General features: G+C 40.6%; 1 protein-coding gene across 1 annotated transcript in view; it reads left to right on the top strand.

Moving 5' to 3' along the window:
* Window positions 1-22,343, top strand: part of ANGPT1 (angiopoietin 1) — a 406,724-nt gene that overhangs the window by 219,192 nt on the left and 165,189 nt on the right. Inside the window, exons 2-3 of the mRNA XM_040354850.1 lie at window positions 11,544-11,699; window positions 19,234-19,355. Of these exons, the coding sequence (XP_040210784.1) occupies window positions 11,544-11,699; window positions 19,234-19,355 (278 nt within the window). The remainder of the gene's footprint in view (window positions 1-11,543; window positions 11,700-19,233; window positions 19,356-22,343) is intronic.

The following is a 22,343-nucleotide window of genomic DNA, read 5'->3' as shown; positions in this document are numbered from 1 at the left end:
GCTAAGTCAATAACACAGTCAAGCAGGATTCAGGATCAAGGAAAACAGATACAAGTTCAAAGACAATACAGAAGTGATCCCATGCAGGACATAAGTTTAAATAGTCCATTTGGTGCCAGTATCTGTGGTAGACATGCAGGTGCGTCCATGAGCATGCTGCTTTGTGTATGTGTGTGTACATTATTTTAATGAAGTTGCTTACAAGAAGTGAAACTCCATAGTGCCTAGAGCAGACATGTCCAAAGTCCGGCCCACGGTCCATTTGTGGCCCGTGTTCCGGTTTGATGTGGCCCCCACTTGGAATTTGCATATATATACTGTACATTTGTGGCCCGCCAAGTATATCTATCTGTGGACCCCAAAGCTTGAGTGTTTTATGTTTTTTATGCTGTTAAAATATCTATCTTCTTTAGCCTGACAAATCCCGAGCATCGCGCTCATTGTTAGTATGAGCCAGGGCGTGTGGCTGGGCATGTTCAGAAGTCGATGTGCCAGAGTCGCTATGAAGCTGACAGCGCAAAGAGCCAATCACAGGCACTGTGACTATTCCCAATCTCTGCATCTGTGGACTGGTGGTGGCACTGCACGCTGTCAGCTTCCTTGCGGGCTCGGGCGCATAGACTTGTGAACATGCCCCGGCTCATCCTAAGAATGAGCGCGGCACTCTGGGATTTGTCAGGCTAAAGAAGACAGATATACAGTATTAACAGCAAAAAAATCATAACACATTCGAGCTTTGGGGGCCACAGATGGATTTACTTGGGGGGCCACATCAAACGTGGTTCCTTTTCTTTTGAGAGAGAGAGAGACAGAGATAGAGATTTATATATATATATTTTTAAACATAACACGCCTGAGCTCATCGTTACCCTGAGCAGAGAAGATATATATATATATATATATATATATATATATATATATATATATATATATATATATATATATATATATTATATATCACCACATATTGTCATCAATGTTATGAAATGAATAGTATGCCGTCTGCAATAAACTTTGCATAAAATATTTATTTTGCATTTAATTTTAATGGTTCAAAAAAAGTCAGGCGAAATTGTTGGCCCTCACGCATGTTCACTTCATGAAATCTGGCCCTCTTTGAAAAAAATTTGGACACCGCTGGCCTAGAGTGACCCAAGAAGAAAAAAATCTTAATATAATAAACAAGACTTAATGGTTTGACTCTGTAGGTAGGTTTTCCAATGTGTGGATAACTTTATTTTTCTTGTATTTATAAAGAGACCTCTAAGTGCTACAGTATATAAACATATACAAAAAGTAAATTCTATTTAATTCTTACATTTTTTTGTATTAAGCCATGTTTTCCTCCCATATTGTATGCTAAAGTATTACCAAGAGAAAATCTCTTTCCAAATAGTTACAGGATGTCAAACTCAGGTTCCCAGACACTTACCAAAAAAGCTCTCTATTATACAACAGAAGCAGCAATAAACCTCCCATAGCTTTGTTAAGACATAGTAGATTACTAGGCTTTACTTTGACCTTTCACCTTTCAGAGCCCAAGCTGGAAGATGCTTTAAGAAGTATAATGCATTGCCCATTTCAGGAAGCTGGAACCGTCGCTGTGCTACTAAGTACATAAAATATGTTTAATCTGTTGTTTTCATAAGTAGTCTATAGCCAGTACAATGACAGAAATATGTAGGTGCTTTTCATTTTTGTTTAAAGGAAACAAATCATTAGGCTAAAGCCAAGCTATAAAAAACGGTCCTGACAAAATCTAAAACACCCTTAACACAGGCAGAAAGTTTTAATTGTTTTCTGAGCATGTGTATGAAAATATTTTTAAAGTTAGGTTAGATTACTAAAATGGAACAGAAGGAAAATCGGTTAAAGCTTTCTCATTAGTTCACAACGACGGACAAACTTAATGTTAAACGGTTATTTTCCCCAGGGGCCAATTCTAGCTCAGCTTTCTGACGAAAACCCGTATTTGTATTAGTTCAAATATTTAAGTATTGTTGTTGAAAAGTACAATGCCACCAATCATTTAGTCTTTATTTTGGTATGTCTACCTTTTTCATTATTTAGTATTTTATAAATACATTTTATGAAATTAGTGACATGTAATATTTGATAAAACATCTAGGCTCACAATTATCAATTTCATTTTAGCTAGAGGGTTGTGTAGCTAGACTCAGTGTAAAAAAGTTGGCTGAATATGTAACAATTTTTTGGGGAAAGCTGTCCCCTGAACAACTGTGGCCAATTTTACTAGGTCGAAAGAGCACAGAAAGGGAGAAACAGCCATAGGAACCTCACCAGTTAACAAGGTTTTTTTTGCAGAAAGAGTGGTTGTGGAGTTTTTAATCACATCAGATTCTTATGGCAAAAACAATAATGAAATATAAAATATGACTGAGTGTTTTCTTCTAACCAAATGTTTTACTTCAGTCTTTGAATGAAAGATTTTGATACAGCTCTCAATAACCAATAAGCATTTTTTACCCTTCTGAGTAGCAAAATTGGCCACAGTTGTTCAGGGGACAGTTTTCCATTGCTCTAGACCAGTGGCCCCACACTTTCTAAGCAAAGGGCCAGTTTACCGTCCTTCAGACTTTAGGGGAGCCAGATTGTGGTAAGTGGGACTAGAAAAAACCCTAATCTTTTTAGGAGAAGGAATATTCCCCTATCCTTAGTATTAGTGGAGGGAAAGTGACCCATCTTTGGTGTCAGTGGGAAGAAAAGTGCCTCATGGTTGGTGTAAGTGAGAGGAATAGTGTCCCATTGTTGGTATCATTGAGAGGGATAGTGCCTCGTCATTTGGAGGAATAGCAGGGCTCAAGTCCTGCGGGAACGCGTGGGAACGGAGTTCCTGCACTTTTTTCACAGCAGGAACTCAGTTCCCTTTGCAGGACTAGAGCAGCCGAGAGCAGCCGAGACACCCAAGCCAATCCTTCACTAAGCGGCGATGCCCAGCTTGAGTCACTGTCAGGGGTAGCCGAACCTTAGTAATCCTTTATGTTACTGGCCGCTTCCTGTATATGGATTCATCGGGTAGTGTGTGGGTATTCCGTCACTTCCTCAATGCCACGATGTCTCCTGGGAGCTTTTGTCATTGTTCCCAGGAGACATTGTGGAGGTCTGCCGCGAGTTATTGCGGGATTTAGAAAGAACTTGCAGTTTAGTAATTATGCATATGAGCGTATCATTTTTTTTGGTGGGGGAGTGGACCTTGGGTGGGAGTTCCCACACTTTTTTCCCCAGGACTTGACCCCTGAGGAATAGTGCCTCATAGTTAGGGTCAATGGGAGGAATAGTGCCCTATCTTTGGTGTCAGTGGGAGAAATAGTGCTTCATTGTTGGCATTATTGGAAGAAAGAGTTCCCTATCATTGGTGTCAGTGAGAGAAATAGTGCCCTATCATCGGTGTCAGTGGGAGGAATGGTGTTCCATTGATTTATATCAACAGGAAAAATTATGTTCCAATGTTGGAATCAGTGGAAGTAATGGTGCCTTATCGTTGGTGTCAGTGGCAGGAACAGTACTTCATATCAGAGGGAGGGAAAGTGATCTAAGGGCCTGATAAGGGCAAGCAAAGAGCCACATCTGGCCCACAGGCCCAGTTTACAGTTCACTGCTCTAGACCAAAAGACTAAAGAGGTATGTACTGTGATAGAAAACTGGTTGCAGGGGAGAAGGGGGTTGATTAATGGCATATTTTCTAAATGGTCTAGAACTGTGAACAAGGTACCTCAGGGCTCTGTCCTGGGATTATTTTTGTTTAACTTGATTATAAACAGTATAAACTTTGGAATAAATAGTTCAATCTCAGTGTTTGCTGATGATACAAAGATAAGCAGGGCAATAACTTCACATATATTGATATAGAGACTTTACAAGAGGACCTGGTTAAAATAGAGGGGTGGGCAGTGAGATGGCAGGTGATAATTACTATTCAAATATGAAAAGTAATGCACTTTGGAGCTAACAATATGAATGCAAGTTACTAGCTACGGGGAGAACCTTGAGAACCTATGGAATCAAGGATGGAAAAGGATCTGGGTCCTAGTAGATGACAGACTCAGGAGATAAAACTATAATTCTACCACTTTACAATACTCAGGTTGTGCCACATCTTGCGTATGCAGCCCAGTTTTGGTCATCAATCCTAAGGAAGGATGTGCTTGAACTGAAGGGAGTTCAAAGAAGGGCAATTAAGATGATAGGGTTGAAGGACCTTAGTTATGAGGAAAGACTATACACATTAAACTCATTCTCCCTGGAAAAGAGACACTTAAGAGAAGATATTATCATAGTATACAAATCTAGCATTAGGAGTACACTGTATAAACTAAGGTCTCTAAAGAAGACTCATGACCACATAATGAAGTTGAATGAGAAGCAGTTCAATCTTAAATTGCATAAGGGGTTCTTTACTGTTAGAACATTGAGGATGTAGAACTCCCTTCCACAGTTGGTGTAGTCATCCAATAAATTCAATGTGTTTCTGCAAACACATTATACAGAGCTATGGAACATGGTAATGATATAAATGCACACACACACACACACACACACACATACACTCAGGGTAATCTAGATGGGCTGGTGTTCAATGTAAAAATGCTGCAATACATTTTAAAAAAATTGTAAAAAAAAAAGTTAAAAGAGAAGTTGTCACCCTAAGGCCCCGTACAGACGACCGAACATGTCTGCTGAAACTGGTCCGCGGACCAGTTTCAGCAGACATGTTCGGTCGTCTGTACAGCCGAGCGGACAGGATTCCAGCATACATTTGCCCGCCGGGCCTTTTTCCAGCGGGCAAATATTTCCAAACTTGTTTAGAAACAGCCCGCTGGAATCCTGTCCGCTCGGACATGTTCGGTCGTCTGTACAGACCTAACGTACATGTCCGAGCGGCCGCCATCCCTCGCATGCGTCGAATGACTTCGGCGCATGCGTGGAAGCATTGACCTTCCTGCGTCGCGCATGTCGCCGCGTCATCGTCGCGGCGACCGCTCAGACACGTCACCGCGCTGTCTGTCCACGCGGAATGCCTCTCATTTCTGTCTGATGGTGTGTACAACCATCAGACAGAAATCTCCGACAGGACATGTCCGATGAAACCGGTCCGGCGGACCGTTTTCAGCGGACTGTCCGGTCGTGTGTACAAGGCCTAAGACAGCGGGGGACAGATGCAGCATTGATTAAATGCGGTATCCAACTATGTAAATATGATTAGGAAAAAACATGCTTCTCTTTTAAAAAAATATTTACTATACTGCACATTAGAATGTGTGAGTATCCAAAACACATATGAAAATGCTCCAGCACAGTGCAATGAGTCTTGTTGTGAGACTTGGGATCCCTGAGATTCCCAGGATCTCACTGGAGGAATCATGTCATCACTCTTGCCTAAGAACTGCAGTGTATAGTAAATAAATATTTCAACTTAAGTGGATTTCAGCATTTTCACATGGGATAGGGGGCTAGTATTTAATTAGCAAACCTTGAATTTGTATGTTACTTTAACTATGTAACCACGTAAATCGAAAGGACTGTGTTTTTAAACCAAGGGTTGCTAATAAGTGTGATTGTGTGTCATCTTGTGTCATTTTTCTGACTGTTACTAGTCACTGGAGCTAAGATAAAATACAAGGAGGCTGAACAGCCAGTATTTTGCATTTGAGTATGTTATTGTATTTAGGGATTAGATATGGGTGGCAAGGGAGTAATTTGGAGCTAGTTAATGAAAACTACGGCTATCCTTTTAGGTAGATGTAGACATAACGCTTGCTAAAACACTGGGGGGGGGGGGGGGTTATTTACGAAAAGCAAATCCACTTTGCACTACAAGTGCACTGCAAGCGCACTTGAAAGTGCACTTGAAAGTGCAGTCGCTGCAGATCTGAGTGGACCATGCAAGGACAATAAAAAACAAAATCTTTGCTTGCACATCATTGGATGATAAAATCAGCAGAGCTTCGCCCAATTTCAGAGCTTCCCCTCAGATCTACAGCGATCTACAGCGACTGCACTTACAAGTGCACTTGCAGTGCACTTGTAGTGCAAAGTGGATTTGTCTTTCGTAAATAACCCCCTGTGTATTATAAACAATTGTATAAATAGAAAACCTTAGCTTTGTTGCCTCTCTGTACTGCTGATCATCGTTGTCCTTTTTGCAGTCACTTCCTATCTACATGCACTCCAGTGAGGGCGGCATGACATTTCTAAGATCAGGCTTGTCTGACTGTGACAACAAAGGACTATGCCTGAGTATTTTGTGCTGAAAAGGTCACTTGTCCTCATTGGAAACCTATGTGACAAGCTGACAAAGCAGTAGCACAACTGGGGGTCAGGGACAGAGTGCTGTCACCCTGTAACAGGAAGTGCCTGAACAAGGCACTGTTATGTCAGGATCACCAAGTATTATTTTCTGGAAAGCAATTGATTTTAAAATATTAAAGATTACATAGTTACATAGTTGGTAAGATTGAATAATGACACAGGTCCACCTAGTTCAACCTGAGTGAGTGTGTGTGTGTGTGTGTGTGTGTGTGTGTGTGTGTGTGTGTGTGTCCATGCTATTATCACTCTCAATATCCCTGTATATTGTGTTCGCTACAAAATGCATCTAAAAGTTTGTCTAATTTATGCAAACTCCCCACTGACAACACCAACTGTGGAAGGTAGTTCTACATCCTTACCACTCTAAAGCCCTGTACACACGATCGGATATCTGATGAAATCTAATCCGATTGATTTTTTTGTTGGATATCCGATGAAGCTGACTTTCATCAGTCTTGCCTACACACCATCAAATGGCAGCTGATTGCTGCCATTTCTAATAAAAGAAAATTAATAATAAAAATGCCATAAAACTATCCCCTATTTTGTAGAAACTATGGGCCAGATTCACAGAAGAGATACGACGGCGTATCTCTGAGAGTATCTATGCGGCTGATGCATAGAATCAGTTACGCATAGATAGCCCTAAGATCCGACAGGTGTAATTGACTTACACCATCGGATCTTAGGATGCAATACTTCAGCCGCCGCTGGGTGGAGTTCGCGTAGTTTTCCAGCGTCGGGTATGCAAATGAGCTTTTACGGCGATCCACAAAGGTTTTCACGTCCGTTACGTCGTCGCTAGTCGTTTTTCCCGTTGCAAAGTTACGGCTGCTTTAACATGGCTTAAATTTAGACTAGCCATGTTAAAGTATGGACGTTGTTCCCGCGTCAAATAATTTTTTTTTTTTTTTGCGTAAGACGTCCGGGAATACGAAAGTACATTACGCACATCGCCGTTCAAAAAAATTACGTCACTTCGCGCAAAGCACGGCAGGAATTTCAAAACGGAGCATGCGCAGTACGTCCGGCACGGGAGCGCGCCTAATTTAAATGGTACACACCCCATTTGAATTAGGCGGGCTTGCGCCGGACGCCTTTACGTTACACCACCGTAGGTTTACATGCAAGTGCTTAATGAATCAGGCACTTGCGCTGAAAACTTGCGGCGGTGTAACGTATAGACGTTACGCCGCCGCAGTTATATGTGAATCTGGCCCTATAACTTTTGAAAAAAACAATCAATATACGCTTATTGCGATTTTTTTTAACCAAAAATATGTAGAAGAATACATATCGGCCTAAACTGAGAAAGAAATTTGTTTTTTTATCTATATTTTTGGGGGATATTTATTATAGTAAAAAATATTGCTTTTTTTCCCAAAATTGTCGCCTTTTTTTATTTATAGCGCAAAAAATAAAAACCGTAGAGGTGATCAAATACCACCAAATGAAAGCTCTATTTGTGGGAAAAAAAGGACGTCAATTTTGTTTGGGTACAATGTCGCATGACCGCGCAATTGTCAGTAAAAGCGATGCAGTGCCTAATCACAAAAAATGCTCTGGTCAGGAAGGGGGTAAATTCTTCCGGGGCTGAAGTGGTTAAAGACACTCAAAAACCTCTTGTTGTTGGGCATTACTTTGTTGAATTTGCACTTATGGGTATATTTTACGTGATTTTACTTTATTCTTTGGTTAATAAAAATGTGGCTGCTGTGGCCATATAAAACCCATATCACTCAGTCCGTGTCTTTATTTTAATTGTAAGGACCAAGGTTGACAAATCCTTTAGTCATGGGTTTACTTTTTAAATATCACACTTAAAAAAATAAACCAATATCTGGATATCATCCAGAAACAAACCAAGTACAGTACAGGCCCCACCTACCACCCTTCTTGGCATTCTAATATCTGCTACTGGATAGGTGGTCTTCCACACTACTGTCCTCTGTCATTGGAATCACAAAACTGTAAGCCCCAGGCTTAGAAAGATTGACTTTTGCTTGTTTCCTCCAATACATTGTAACGGTTTAGACATTTATTGCCCTATAAATACACATGTCCAATGTATCTTGATGGTATGTCTGCAAGGGAAAGCATTAAGCATGTAAAACAAGACAAATTGGATGTTAAAGGTATTAGCCATGCCTAGGATAATGTTTTATGTGTGTCATTTATAAATCCTAGAGTAAAATGCTGCAAGCTGTTGACACTAGTCAGTAATTGTAGAAACATAAAACTTGTGGAAACAGATACAATCATAAAAATCTTCTACTATCTCTTCATACCTGGCAGGCAATTGTAAAGCAGATTAGTGCGGGAGACTTGTAGGAACCTTTGAAGTCAGATAGTATTTTATTACTCAAATTTTAAGACTTAATTTACCTTTTTTTTATGCTAACTTGTTCTCTTATGAAAATGGTGAACGTAATAATAAAGGGATAGCTATGAAAAGCAATATGTTCTGCTAGATATTATTTTCTGCTTTCCTAGCCTTACTCTGGGGTTAGCAGTTGTATGTGAGACCTAGTAATATTATATCTATGATACTATGATACGTTTGTGTGTAGTTATGATGTGAAGGATAGACATATTAGAATAGTTCCTCCATCAGGCAGTACTCTCCTGTCCAGGGCTCTAGAAGACCAGTTGTACCTTGTTGCTGGTAAGGGTTGTACATGAACTTCACAACACTAGATCTTAATTTTAGAATTGTAAAGGTCAGTATAGTTTTAAAGTACAGCTCAAACCTATAGTTATAAAATGAATAACCCAGCCTTAGTTAAAACAATAACAACTTTAAATGCAATACTCACTTAACCCCCCTGGCGGTATTCCCGAGTCTGACTCGGGGTTACATTTCTGTGCTGCGATCGGTAACCCCGAGTCAGACTCGGGCTCGCCTCGCTGAATCCACAACTAGAAAACAGCGATAATAAATTATAATCACTTGCCGAATTGTGCGATGGCGATTTGTGGGGAAATTCGTCATAAAAAAATAAGTAACAGCGACAATTCTGCAACTGAGCAAATTTCAATGATTTTGAGTTGATTACATTATTGAATAATTTTTATTATAATTATATTATTATTTGTTATAATTATTTATAATTATTTATTATATTATAATTTATAATTTTGTTTTTAAAACAAATCATACCCGGGATGCCTACTAGACTCTTGTTTGGACAGATTTAAGTGAGTTATTCCTAAGAATTACAGGCCTACAGTATAAAACGCCAAATTTCCTTGCAAATAATGGTACCGCTTTCAGCACCTTTTTTTCTGAAATAATCATACCGCCAGGGAGGTTAATCTCTGATGCAGTTCCCCTTTCCAACACTACGGGGGATATTTCCTAAAACTGGGGCACTCAGAATCTGGTTCAGCTGTGCATGGTATCCTCTTGCCGTTGCTTGACTGTGGAAAGTGCTCACAGCTGAGACAACCTGCAGCTATAAGTCAGCCTTCATAGTTGTTATCAGATATGCCTGCATCAAGAGAGGATGGGGATTGTTAGATCTCATAACTAAGGTTAGAAAGCACCTGCTTTCCCTATATTGTCCAATCAGCAGACTGTTCTTTATCAAACTCTTCTGCAGTGAGAATCTGGCTGCGATGTTTGGAAGTGCGCCTTTGTCATTGTAAGGTGGCAACTACTGTATTTTATGTGTAATGGGAACTATTGTATTTTATGTGTAACGTTGGATTGTGGGTCTTATTATCCACAAGCTTTAGCTTTAGAGTTGTTCTGTCTTGTGAACATTTTAAGCTGTTTGCAAGCCAAACATAAACCTGGAGCCATATGAATCATCAAGAAAGAACAGGACCTCACTTTGGGCTTCTCTAGGGAAAGGCAAAATATATTTTCTTCCCTTTGCTTCTAAACAATTTCCAACAAATTAACAATTTCCTTCACCTTTAACCCTTGTTCTATAATGGGCTTGTAGTAATTAATCAAGTGATTTAACCTTGATATGTTGAAACACTCTAATGATAGATTAAAGTAACATTTACGATCTTTTAATTAGAAACCTTTTAAACAAACTAGATTATGCTTAAATTAAGTTTAACACGCCAAGAATTCTGTGGTTGGTTCACCACAGATTTCATAAACCTCTACAACAGTCTGTGATAGGCTGCCTTCACTTGCCTAACTATTTATCGTATGCTTTACCGTATTTATAGTCTTATCTATTCATGATCTAGTACAGTCTTTCTTAAGCTTTTGACCTCGGAGAGCCCTTGAATACGTTTTTAGGTACCAATATATATCACACCTAATATCAACTGGTAAAATTGTATGCTAAATTATTTCTTGAACAAAGAATTTCCATGCAAGGCTTATTTTATTAGACACCTTAATACTGTATGGTGTACTCCTATACGTTATTGTTTTATTATAATTTTTCTGTATGGTGTACTCCTATACATTTTTGTTTTATTATAATTTTTTCTGACAAATCTTTATTTGGTTTTAAACTGTATACAGGCGGTCCCCTAGTTACAAACATCCGACTTACAAACAACTCCTACTTACGGAGGGAGACGGAGGGAGACAACAGGGAGTGAGAGGAAATCTACCCCTAGGAAGGGAAATTCACTCCTGCAAGAGCCATTACGGGAAAAAGGTGTCTCCACTGAAGCTTTATCACCAAGGCTTGTTTCCACAACAACCCCCAAAAAAGTCCAATTGTCACAGGGACAGAGAGTGAAGTGAAATCTTCTGAACTGGGGCACAGACAGCAACAAAAATGTTACAGGGGTGGTAACCCTTCCCTATGCTATCCTAAAAGCTTAAAAATCATTTTTTGGGCTGGAGCTACACTTAAAAAATGTACCTGTTCCAACTTACAAACAAATCCAACTTAAGAACAAACCTACAGACCCGATCTTGTTTGTAACCTGGGGACCGCCTGTACACAACAATCAGTACTGAATAGTGAGGACAACCTTTCATTTGTGATTTATAGTCCTAATGAAAGGGGACCTTTTGAACCCCTGAAATGCTTTTGCTTTTTATGTTATAAGACTATCAGTAAAATAAATCTGGACACATTTTCCTTTTTGCATATCTAGGATGTTACCTGCCCAGTTCACAGAAATTGAGTTTTTTTTATATTACAAATTTGTTTCTGTATGTTTTTTTCTGAACACTAAAAAATGTATTTCTTACCTGCTAATTACATTTTTTTAACTTTTTTTTTAATTAGTTGGAGAACTATATTGTGGACAACATGAAGTCAGAGATGGTTCAGATGCAGCAAAATGCGGTTCAGAACCAGACGGCTACTATGCTGGAAATAGGAACAAATTTGCTGAGTCAAACGGCAGAGCAGACTAGGAAGCTCACTGATGTGGAAACTCAGGTAGGTGACAATATCTGTGTTTGTGAGATACAATATAGTTGCTGGAGGAGAAGCAGCAGAGCTAGTATGAAAGCATGGTGGCTAAGTGGTTAGCACTCTTATCTTGTGGCTTTATGTCCCTAAATGGGAACATTTGGATCCTATATGGAATTCATATGTTCTCTCCGCCCTGGTTGTGCCAATTCAATGCCATAAACCAAAACAAATGGGTAGTTTTATTGGCTTCCTGAAAACCCCCCAGACCATGTGTATATGTGTATGGTAAGGACAATGGATTCTAAGCTCCTTTAGATGGCACCGACTGAATAAAAAAGCACACGATGGAGAGGGCATAGCAGCAAGGTTTATTTTTGTGTCACTGCCCACAGACAGTCCCAGTCAGCCAGTCAGCCCCAACCAATGTCAAAATAAGGGAGATCAAAATTTACAGTAAAAACTAAGGAGGATCTGTGCTTTGGTAGCTGTACTTAAAAAAGGCAAGAAGAGGGTAAACGATGGGTCTGTGCTATTACCTGCTTGTTTTGCACTGTGTAAGAATGAAAGCAGCCTCAGCCTAGACTCTTTCCAGACCACACCCCAACATATTTCACTCCACCCATGACTAAGCCCCATGGGTGGGGTGAAACATTTTGGAGCTTGGCCTGGAAGCTTTTTCCCTGCCTGCACTACCAGCTGTTACATAAGGACCCACTAGAGCCTGAAGTTGCAATCTCAATTTCCTTTCATGTGGAGGTGGCCAACATGGTAAAACAGCAGGGCTTTTCTATCTGTTAGAGCAGCACCTTTGATAAATGTGATCAGATGGCTGGTGGAGTAATCTCCAAGACACAGCAAACAAAGTGGTAGAAGCCAGATTCAGAGAGATCCTTGCACTGCAGGTTCTCAGGTACAGTTTTCCCTTCATCAAGCAGAAAAGTGAGCAGCACAGTAGTGACCAATCACCAAATCTCACTCCTATTCTTGGAGAATAGCAATCACTTGGGCACAAACTTTTAGATGTTTCCTGTAAGATGGCAAATATTTAAAATTCGGATCCATTTGATTGATGTACTTTTTTAAATGCTATTATGTGAGCAAAAAGTAACATTTTATTTAAAGCCCTATCCTCGTACCATCTTTAACCACTTGCCCACCGGGTTAATTCTGGCACTTCTCTCCTTCATGTGAAAATCACAATTTTTTTGCTAGAAAATTAATCAGAACCCCCAAACATTATATATTTTTTTTTAGCAGACATCCTAGGGAATAAAATGGCAGTCATTGCAATACTTTTTGTCACACCGTATTTGCGCAGCGGTCTTACAAGCGCACTTTTTTTGGATAAAAATCACTTTTTTGAATTAAAAAATAAGACAACAATACATTTTGCCCAATTTTTTTATATATTGTGAAAGATAATGTTACGCCGAGTAAAATGATACCCAACATGTCACGCTTAAAAATTGCGCCCGCTCGTGGCATGGCGTCAAACTTTTACCCTTAAAAATCTCGATAGGCAACGTTTAAAAAATTCTACAGGTTGCATTTTTTGAGTTGCAGAGTAGGTCTAGGGCTAGAATTATTGCTCTCACTCTAACGATCGCGGCGATACCTCACTTGTGTGGTTTGAATACCGTTTTCATATGCGGGCGCTACTCGCGTATGCGTTTGCTTCTGCGCGCGAGCTCGTCGGGACGGGGCGCTTTAAAAAAATTTTTTTTGGTTTTCTTATTTCTTTTTATTTAGTTTTATAATTTTTTACACTGAAATAAAAAAAAAAAAAAAAATTGATCACTTTTATTCCTATTACAAGGAATGTAAACATCCCTTGTAATAGAAAAAAGCATGACAGGTCCTCCTAAATATGAGATCTGGGGTCAAAAAGACCTCAGATCTCATAATTAGACTTAAATGCAAAAAAAAAAAAAAAAAATGTCATTTTTTCAAATGACAAAAAAAAAAATGTTTCTTTAAGAGGCTGGGCGGGACTGACGTTTTGACGTCACTTCCGCCCAGCAGAGCTATGAGGACGGGTGAAGAGATCCTTCAGTCCCGTCCCCGCTCAGCTGCCGGACACATCCGATCCCCTCCGCCGCTACCGACGGCTCCGGTAAGCGGCGGAGGGCGCGGGAGGGGGGGGGGGCCCTCTCCCACCACCGATAACGGCGATCTCGCGGCGAATCCGCCGCGGAGACCGCCGTTATCGTGTACACCACCGCCCCCTGAAAAGATGAATATCTCGGTTGTGGCAGCAGCTGCTGCCGTTATCGAGATATTCAACTTTAAAAAGAGGACATCTTTTTGACATGGGGCGGTGGTCAAGTGGTTAAAATGATCAAAAAGGTGCAGCTGTACTCTAAGGAGTCCAAAAATAGTTATGATGATGACATTTTCATTCACCCCTGGCTATAAGCAGTAATACAACAACAGTTAGAATAAAGGTTTTATCCCTTTATCCAACTACTGCAAAAATCAATGTCATACATGATACTATCATAAATATACTCATAAGTGTGTCAGTGGTACATGTTAAACAAATGATATACACTGAAGCTGGAAAAGTCAACACTGAGGGTGTGTAGCCGAAAGTCCCATGTTTTAGTGTTGTATTCCATGCAATGAAAACACTGAAGGCCCCATTCATATAAAGGTTGAGGTCAAACAGTAAACTAAACAACATTTAAGTTCAAATAAACACTGGAACTAATGGCTGCGAGTGATACATATGTTAGCCTAAATAAATTTGTTCATTTGTCTATTAATTCTTTTTTGAAGTAGATTATTAATTTCCGATATAGTGCACTCCTATTTATTTATTTTCAGTAATTTGACTCTGGCTTCACAATAATTGTACCTGTGACATTTTTACAACTTTGGTATGAACGAGAACAGACATCAATGATTCAGCCATTAGGCAATTCTGGGAATTGCTTGCTGGACCGTTATTAAAAAGTGCGTTCTTCTTTGTGGCTTCTTTTATTTTAATAGATTGCCTTGAAACGACTTAAAGGGAACTGTAGTGTATTTTCAATAAATTATACATTTTAAGTTATTATTGCTTCAAAGTAATTTTTGAGGAGCCACACATTTTTTTCTGCCTTGCTTGTCCACGTTTCAAATATTGCATTTATTGTACACATTTATAAATGCTTCCACTGGTTGCTATCTGTATGAAAGCAAACACGATTACATCCCTCCTCTGTGAATAACAAGTCTTTACTTAAAGTGTTTGTCAAACCAGACATTTTTTTTTTTAGTTTTGGATAGAGTGGGCAAGGGTTTGAATCTCTGTTGGTGTTTTTTACTGTTATCCAGGGCACTGTGATAGATATTTTCCCTCACTTCCTGTCCTGCTGAAAAACATTTAACCAGACAGGAAGTGTGTGGGGCTATCCAATAGCATCACAGATGGAAATAAAAATATATATATATTTTTTTTAGAAGAGCAGGGAAAGCCTATTATCCCTTTAGTTTTCTTATTCTGTCTGTCTGTCATAATTCCAGACCCTGCCCACCTTTGTGTGCTGCATTGTCCATCATGTCAGGTAACTAAAACACCTGTCAGGAAAAGTAGGACCTCCTTATAATGGCCACAGCAGATATGCAAACTCAGGTACGCAGGTGCAGATATCTCACCTATAGAGACGATAAAGCCGGCGATAGATGGATGGAATCTCAGGTGGTTCAGGAGAGACTGGCCGAGATTTGATCCATCTGTGGGTAGAGTGCTTGTACCCAAGTGGATCCATCAATTGACTTGGGTACAACCAGGCTGTTGGATTTGTTACATGCAACTACTGGAGATTTATATAGCTGCTAGGAATAATCATTTTGTTTTGCTGGCCAGGAAGGCTCCCCACCAGCAGAACACAATAGCACAGAGGGACACATTTCTCCATTAACACTAACTGTGTTGATGGAGAAATCAAGGGATTTTCTTTCCTTCCACCCATTGTAGAAGGAAAGAAGATTGAATCATCTATGGCTTGCCTTAGTAACTTAGAAACTGTCCATCCACCAAAAACTGATAGAACTGATATTAGGTGAAATAACCCTGTAAATATTTCCTGTATATACACTCTATTAACAAAAGTATTGGGACACTGGTCTTTACATGCACATGAACTTTTAAACTGTTCCAACATGACTGTGCACTAGTGCACAAAGCAAGGTCCATAAAGACATGGATGAGTGAGTTTTGGGAGAAGGAGCTTGATTGGCCTGACCTCAACCGATAGAAAATCTTTAGCATGAAGTAGAGTGGAGACTGCGAGCCAGGCTTTCTGATCCAACATCAGTGCCTGACCTCACAAATGTGCTTCTGGAAGAATGGTCAAACATTCCCATAGACACACTCCTAAACCTTGTGGACAGCCTTCCCAGAAGAGTTGAACCCTATGGACTAAGACTGGTTGCCATTAAAGTGTAAAGGTGTCCCAATACTTTTGAAAATATTATTTATATATATATATATATATATATATATATTGTAAGATTGGGGTTATTAGACTCCAGCGATAGATGCGTTTTCAAGTGAGTACGTCAGTCCAGAACTGAGTTTTTAAGGGCCGGGTAGCCCACTTTTATTTATAAGTACAAACCTTCACAAATACATTATCAGCCCTCGCAGGGGGTTCCACCATTCCTGTATCTTGCCAATTCAACAGTTTAGCCTCCTGGCTTTTCATATTTGCCATCCGGCTGTTTCAGGCCTTTAGCTTAGGTCTAAGTTCTGTTCCTCAGAACAAACAGTTTCCTAGAGTTAAGCACACATATAGCTTACTCCTGTCAGCATCTTGCTGCTCAATCATTAATGACATCTGCCTCCTGCAGACATGCATACAGCCTCTGACTCCTCTCAGAGGGATTTGTGAATCCACCTGATTCCCAGGACAGACTTCCTGTCTGTGGGTGGGGCCCTGAGCTATGTCAGGTCAGACTTAAAAAGCCCAAGACACAGCTGTGCATTTAGTGTGTCTTTCTCTCCAAAATATGGCGTAAACCAGCAATCTTTCACATAGTACAGAGTCCCACCCTCACAATATATTCACAAATATAACCTTAGATTCATATTAATGGGTGCTAATATGGAGCTGACCTCTCCCCTCTGTGATTATAACAGTCTTAACTATTCTGGAAAGGCTTTCCGCAAAATTCAGAGCATTTCTGAGGAAAAAATAACATTTGTGAGGTCAGGTACTGATGTAGAACAAGAAGACCTGCCTCACAATTTGTCCCAAAAATGTTTAGTAGTGCAGGATTTGTGCACAGGACCACAGTCATGTTGGAACAGAAAAGTGCCTTCTGCAAACTGCTGTCCAGCTTTTAATATTATGGCCAAAAGTTTTATGGCCGACTGTTTACTATGGGGCAGATTCTCGTACATTTGCAGGGGCGCAGCGTATGTGAGATACGCTACGCTGCTGTAACTTACTTTTCTAATCTTCGAATCCAGAAATAATTTGCGCCGTAAGTTACGGCGGCGTAGTGTATCTCTCGCGGCGTAACGGCGCGTAATTCAAATCGGCGAGTAGGGGGCGTGTTTCATTTAAATGAAGCACGTCCCTGCGCCGAATGAACTGCGCATGCGCCGTCCCTAAATTTCCCGCCGTGCATTGCGCTAAATGACATCGCAAGGACGTCATTGTTTTGACATGGACGTAAATTACGTCCAGCCCCATTAACGGACGACTTACGCAAACAAAAAAAATATTTTCAAATTTGACGCGGGAACGACGGCCATACTTAACATTGCGTACGCCACCAAATAGCAGCTTTAACTATACGCCGAAAAAAGCCGAACGGAAACGACGTAAAAGAATGCGACGGCCGCTCGTACGTTCGTGGATCGTCGGAAATAGCTATTTTGCATACTCAACGCGGATTACGACGGGAACGCCACCCAGCGGACCCCGAAGAATTGCATCTACGATCCGAAGGCGTACGAAGACATACGCCTGTCGGATCTAACCCAGATGCCGTTGTATCTTGTTTTGAGGATTCAAAACAAAGATACGACGCGGGAAATTTGAAAGTACGCCGGCATATCAGTAGATATGCCGGCGTACTTTCTTTGTGGATCTGCCCCTATCTGTCTAGAAGCTAATTCTAAAGTTCCTTTATCCTAAAACAAAAGCTAAAAATTAATACATCACCCGAAAAAAATGCTTCAAGAATTGACACAAACTGGATTCTCATGTATTCTCATTATATCGAGCACAAGAAGAAAAATATAAACTCTTCACGTCTGTAACTTTTTCTTGGACACCAACTATACCAAGACTGTGGTTTTCAAGTAAAGTCTGACACAACTGCTATTTAGAAATGCACTATTTAATCTAAACAATTAAACTGAATCCGAAGCACAGAAACAACTTCACGCCAAAGACAACATGTCCCTTTCCCAGCTCTAACATGCACTTTAACTATACGCCGAAAAAAGCCGTCAGGAAACGACGTAAAAGAATGCGACGGCCGCTCGTACGTTCGTGGATCGTCGGAAATAGCTATTTTGCATACTCGACACGGATTACGACGGGAACGCCACCCAGCGGACGCCGAAGAATTGCATCTACGATCCGAAAGCGTACGAAGACATACGCCTGTCGGATCTAACCCAGATGCCGTTGTATCTTGTTTTGAGGATTCAAAACAAAGATACGACGCGGGAAATTTGAAAGTACGCCGGCATATCAGTAGATACGCCGGCGTACTTTCTTTGTGGATCTGCCCCTATCTGTCTAGAAGCTAATTCTAAAGTTCCTTTATCCTAAAACAAAAGCTAAAAATTAATACATCACCCGAAAAAAAATGCTTCAAGAATTGACACAAACTGGATTCTCATGTATTCTCATTATATCGAGCACAAGAAGAAAAATCTAAACTCTTCACGTCTGTAACTTTTTCTTGGACACCAACTATACCAAGACTGTGGTTTTCAAGTAAAGTCTGACACAACTGCTATTTAGAAATGCACTATTTAATCTAAACAATAAAACTGAATCCGAAGCACAGAAACAACTTCACGCCAAAGACAACGTGTCCCTTTCCCAGCTCTAACATGCACTTTTTAGTTTCTTTCAACAGTTATGGTTAAATTAGAAATCACAAGATTTTATTTTATCATTATCTGAACAGAAGCTGGCCCAGCTGTTTTTAGATCCCTAAATCCCCCGTCTGTAAGGATTCTGACAAGTAGTAGAGTTAGCAGCACTGAGCCAAAGTGTGAAATAAAAATGGCTGTCAAACCTCACATGTCCCATGAGCCAATAAGAGTTCACCATCCTATCAAGCATGGCTTTCTGCCGGACCACCATGCAAAGGCCAGGGGAGATATATAACTACAGGTTTACAATAACATTTACTTATGCTTCAATGACATGCATTCATTGCTTTGGATTGCTATAATGCATCCTTACACAATCACGCTGTGCTTGTTTGCTATCCGTCAAGGCTTGTTAGACTAGGTCATATATTTTATATATCCCTGTGCTAATGTAACAGGACAGTTTGAAAGATGGCATTTTTACCTCAACATTCCATTTCTTTCTTCAAGGTTCTCAATCAAACTTCCCGACTGGAGATTCAGTTGTTGGAAAACTCTTTGTCGACATACAAGCTTGAAAAACAGCTCATTCAACAAACTCATGAGATTGTAAAAATTCAGGAGAAAAACAGGTAATGAATGCATTAACATTATAACATTCTTGCTTCTAACAAGTAAAATATGAAGTTATATTAAATTATTTACCTTATTTATTGGCGTATAACACGCACAGGCTTATACCACACACCCTAACTTTAAGAGGGAAGTTTCAGGAAAAAAACTTTCCACGACCTCCTGCGTATAACACGCAGGCACAGTTTACCCTCTATTTTAAAAAAAGTGAGAGTTATACGCCATTAAATATAGTGGCCCAGATTCACAACCGAGATACGACGGCGTATCTCTGCGTTGTGCCGTCGTATCTATGCGCCTGATTCTTAGAATCAGTTACGCATAGATATCTGTTAGATCCGACAGGCGTAAGTCTCTTACGCCGTCGGATCGTAACTGCATTTTTACACTGGCCGCTAGGGGCGTGTAAGCTGATTTTTGTGTTGAAATAGGTAAATCAGCTAGATACGCGAATTCCCGAACGTACGCCCGTCCGACGCAGAAAAGTTACGCCGTTTCCCGGCGTATAGTTACCCCTGCTATATGGTGGCGTAAGTGCGGCGTAACAATGTTAAGTATGGCCGTCGTTCCCGCGACGAAATTTTAAATTTTTACGTTGTTTGCGTAACTCATCCGTGAATGGGGCTGGACGTAATTTACGTTCACGTCAAAATCAATACGTCCTTGCGGCGTATTAGGAGCAATGCACACTGGGAGATTTCCACGGACGGCGCATTCGCCGTTCGTGAGAAACGTCAATCACGTCGGGTCACAGCACATTTACATAAAACACGCCCCCCTGTTCCAAATTTGAATTAGGCTGGCTTACGCCGGCCGATTTACGCTACGCCGCCGCAACTTACGGAGCAAGTGCTTTGAGAATACAGCACTTGCCCGTCTAAGTTGCGGAGGCGTAACGTAAATCGGATACGTTACGCCACCACAAAAATACGCCGTTCTACAAGAATCAGGCCCAGTATTTAGAGTTTCAAAGGTTATATGAATTCTTAGTATATTTGTCTGGCTTTGTTGCAAATAACAAAACAATTTTTAAGCAACTCAGAGGAAAATTTATAGATTAGATTTTTAAGAAGAAATAGTCAGGAGTGTTCCTCTGCCAAAATTCCATCCAAAATTGGGATATTTCAGTAAAAGTTTTGCACTTATATGAGGTGCTTTGGAGTCAATGGGTATGAAAAAATGTATGTGGTTTTTGGTGTTATTTTAAGGGTGCAGTTTCCTTTATTTAACTCCTTTCAAATCTCCCGTTCCTGTTCTTTTGCCAAAAAAATGCTAATCCAAGATTAACTATTATGCTAGCCCTATCGCTATTACTAACTCAGTTTGTTTCAATGATGTGTATCTATATTGCTGGGATCTGACAATACATTACAGCCACAAGCAGTTTTAAATGAAATGTTTTCCTTTTTTTCCTTTTCCTCATACATTACATACTATACATACACTGTGTACACTAAGCAGCCTTACATAGCGTGAGACGTGGACTTAGCCCCCTGAGCCATGATTGGTCAAAGCCACCCTGCCTTGGCCAATTATGGCTCTCTCAGCAGAGCGCACTTTGATTGGCCAAATAATGTAGATCAGGTGCATGTTTTTGCCAATCATAGGACGCCAATGCACTGCGATCTCGGGCAAACACCCTATTGTCAGACTTACGTTCGATTCGAACATCTGGCTCATCCCTGTTGTCAGACTATATACAACTATATACAACTAAAAACTGGCAGAAGCAGGGCTGGCACTACCTCACTATTTATAATACACTTACTACTCTGAGGCCCCATACACACCATAGAATCCATCCGCAGATAAATCCCAGCAAATGGGTTTCAGCGGATAGATCCTATGGTGTGTACACGCCAGCGGATCTTTATCCGCGGATAAATCTCCCCTGGGATGGATTTTCAGCAGATGAACATTTGCTGACATGCTCAACAAATCCATCTGCTGAAGTCCATCCCAACGGATGGATCCGCTCGTCTGTACAGACTCACCGGATCCATCCGTCCAAAGGGATTCCCCGCACGCGTCGTAATGATTTGACGCATGCGTGGAATTCCTTATATGACAGCGTCGCGCCAGTCGCCGCGTCATAATTGCGGCGACGGCGCGACACGTCATCGCCAGAGGATTTCGGCGCGGATTTCAATGCGATGGTGTGTACACGCCATCGCATAGAAATCTGCTGAAATCCTCGAGAGGATTTATCCGCGGATAAATCCTCTCGTGTGTATGGGGCCTGAGACCTCTAATAGCTGCCTAGTGGGAATGGGCCGAAAGCCCCCCAATTCGGTTCACACCAGAACATCTCGAACATGCAAAAAGTTCTAGTTAACATGCAAATTCTATCAAAGTCTATGGGACACGAGCATGAAAAAACAAAAATCCTAATTTTAAAGGCTTATATGCAAGCTATTGGGGCCTGGGTACTGCCCTGGGTGACCTGTATCAATGCAAAAAAATATTTTTAAAACAATCGTTTTTTCAGCAGTGATTTTAATGATGCTTGAAGTGAAACAATAAAAATTGTATATTCCTCTAAATATTGTGCCTTGGGGTCCCCTTTGTCTGCCTGTAAAGTGGGGCATCTGTACGATGTATAGAGCCTGCTGCAGCAATAACAACATTTCTAAAGGAAAAAATGTAATTTAAACTTGTTTGTGGTTGTAATGTAGAGGCAGTCGATGGTAGGCCTCCATGGAGGTGGAGCGTTTTCCATTTTTGCTACTTTTCCATTTTTATTTTTTTTGGCCTAAAATTGATACCAGACACAAACGGCATGGTATGGATTTTGGGGGGGACCAGTGGCGGCTGGTGCTCCATTTTTTGGGGGGGGCGCAAACAAAACCCCAGCCAACCCCCCCCCCCCCCCCCCCCCGCCAACGTCATGTGCAGACAATGGGACCTGCAGACAGACAGACAGATATTCCGATAGATAGTTAATTGGATAGACAGACAGACAGATAGATAGATAAAGAGAGAGAGAC

Source organism: Rana temporaria, chromosome 5, assembly GCF_905171775.1.
Source record: "Rana temporaria chromosome 5, aRanTem1.1, whole genome shotgun sequence".
Classification (NCBI taxonomy): domain Eukaryota; kingdom Metazoa; phylum Chordata; class Amphibia; order Anura; family Ranidae; genus Rana; species Rana temporaria.
This window is presented reverse-complemented; position numbering and strand designations above follow the sequence as displayed.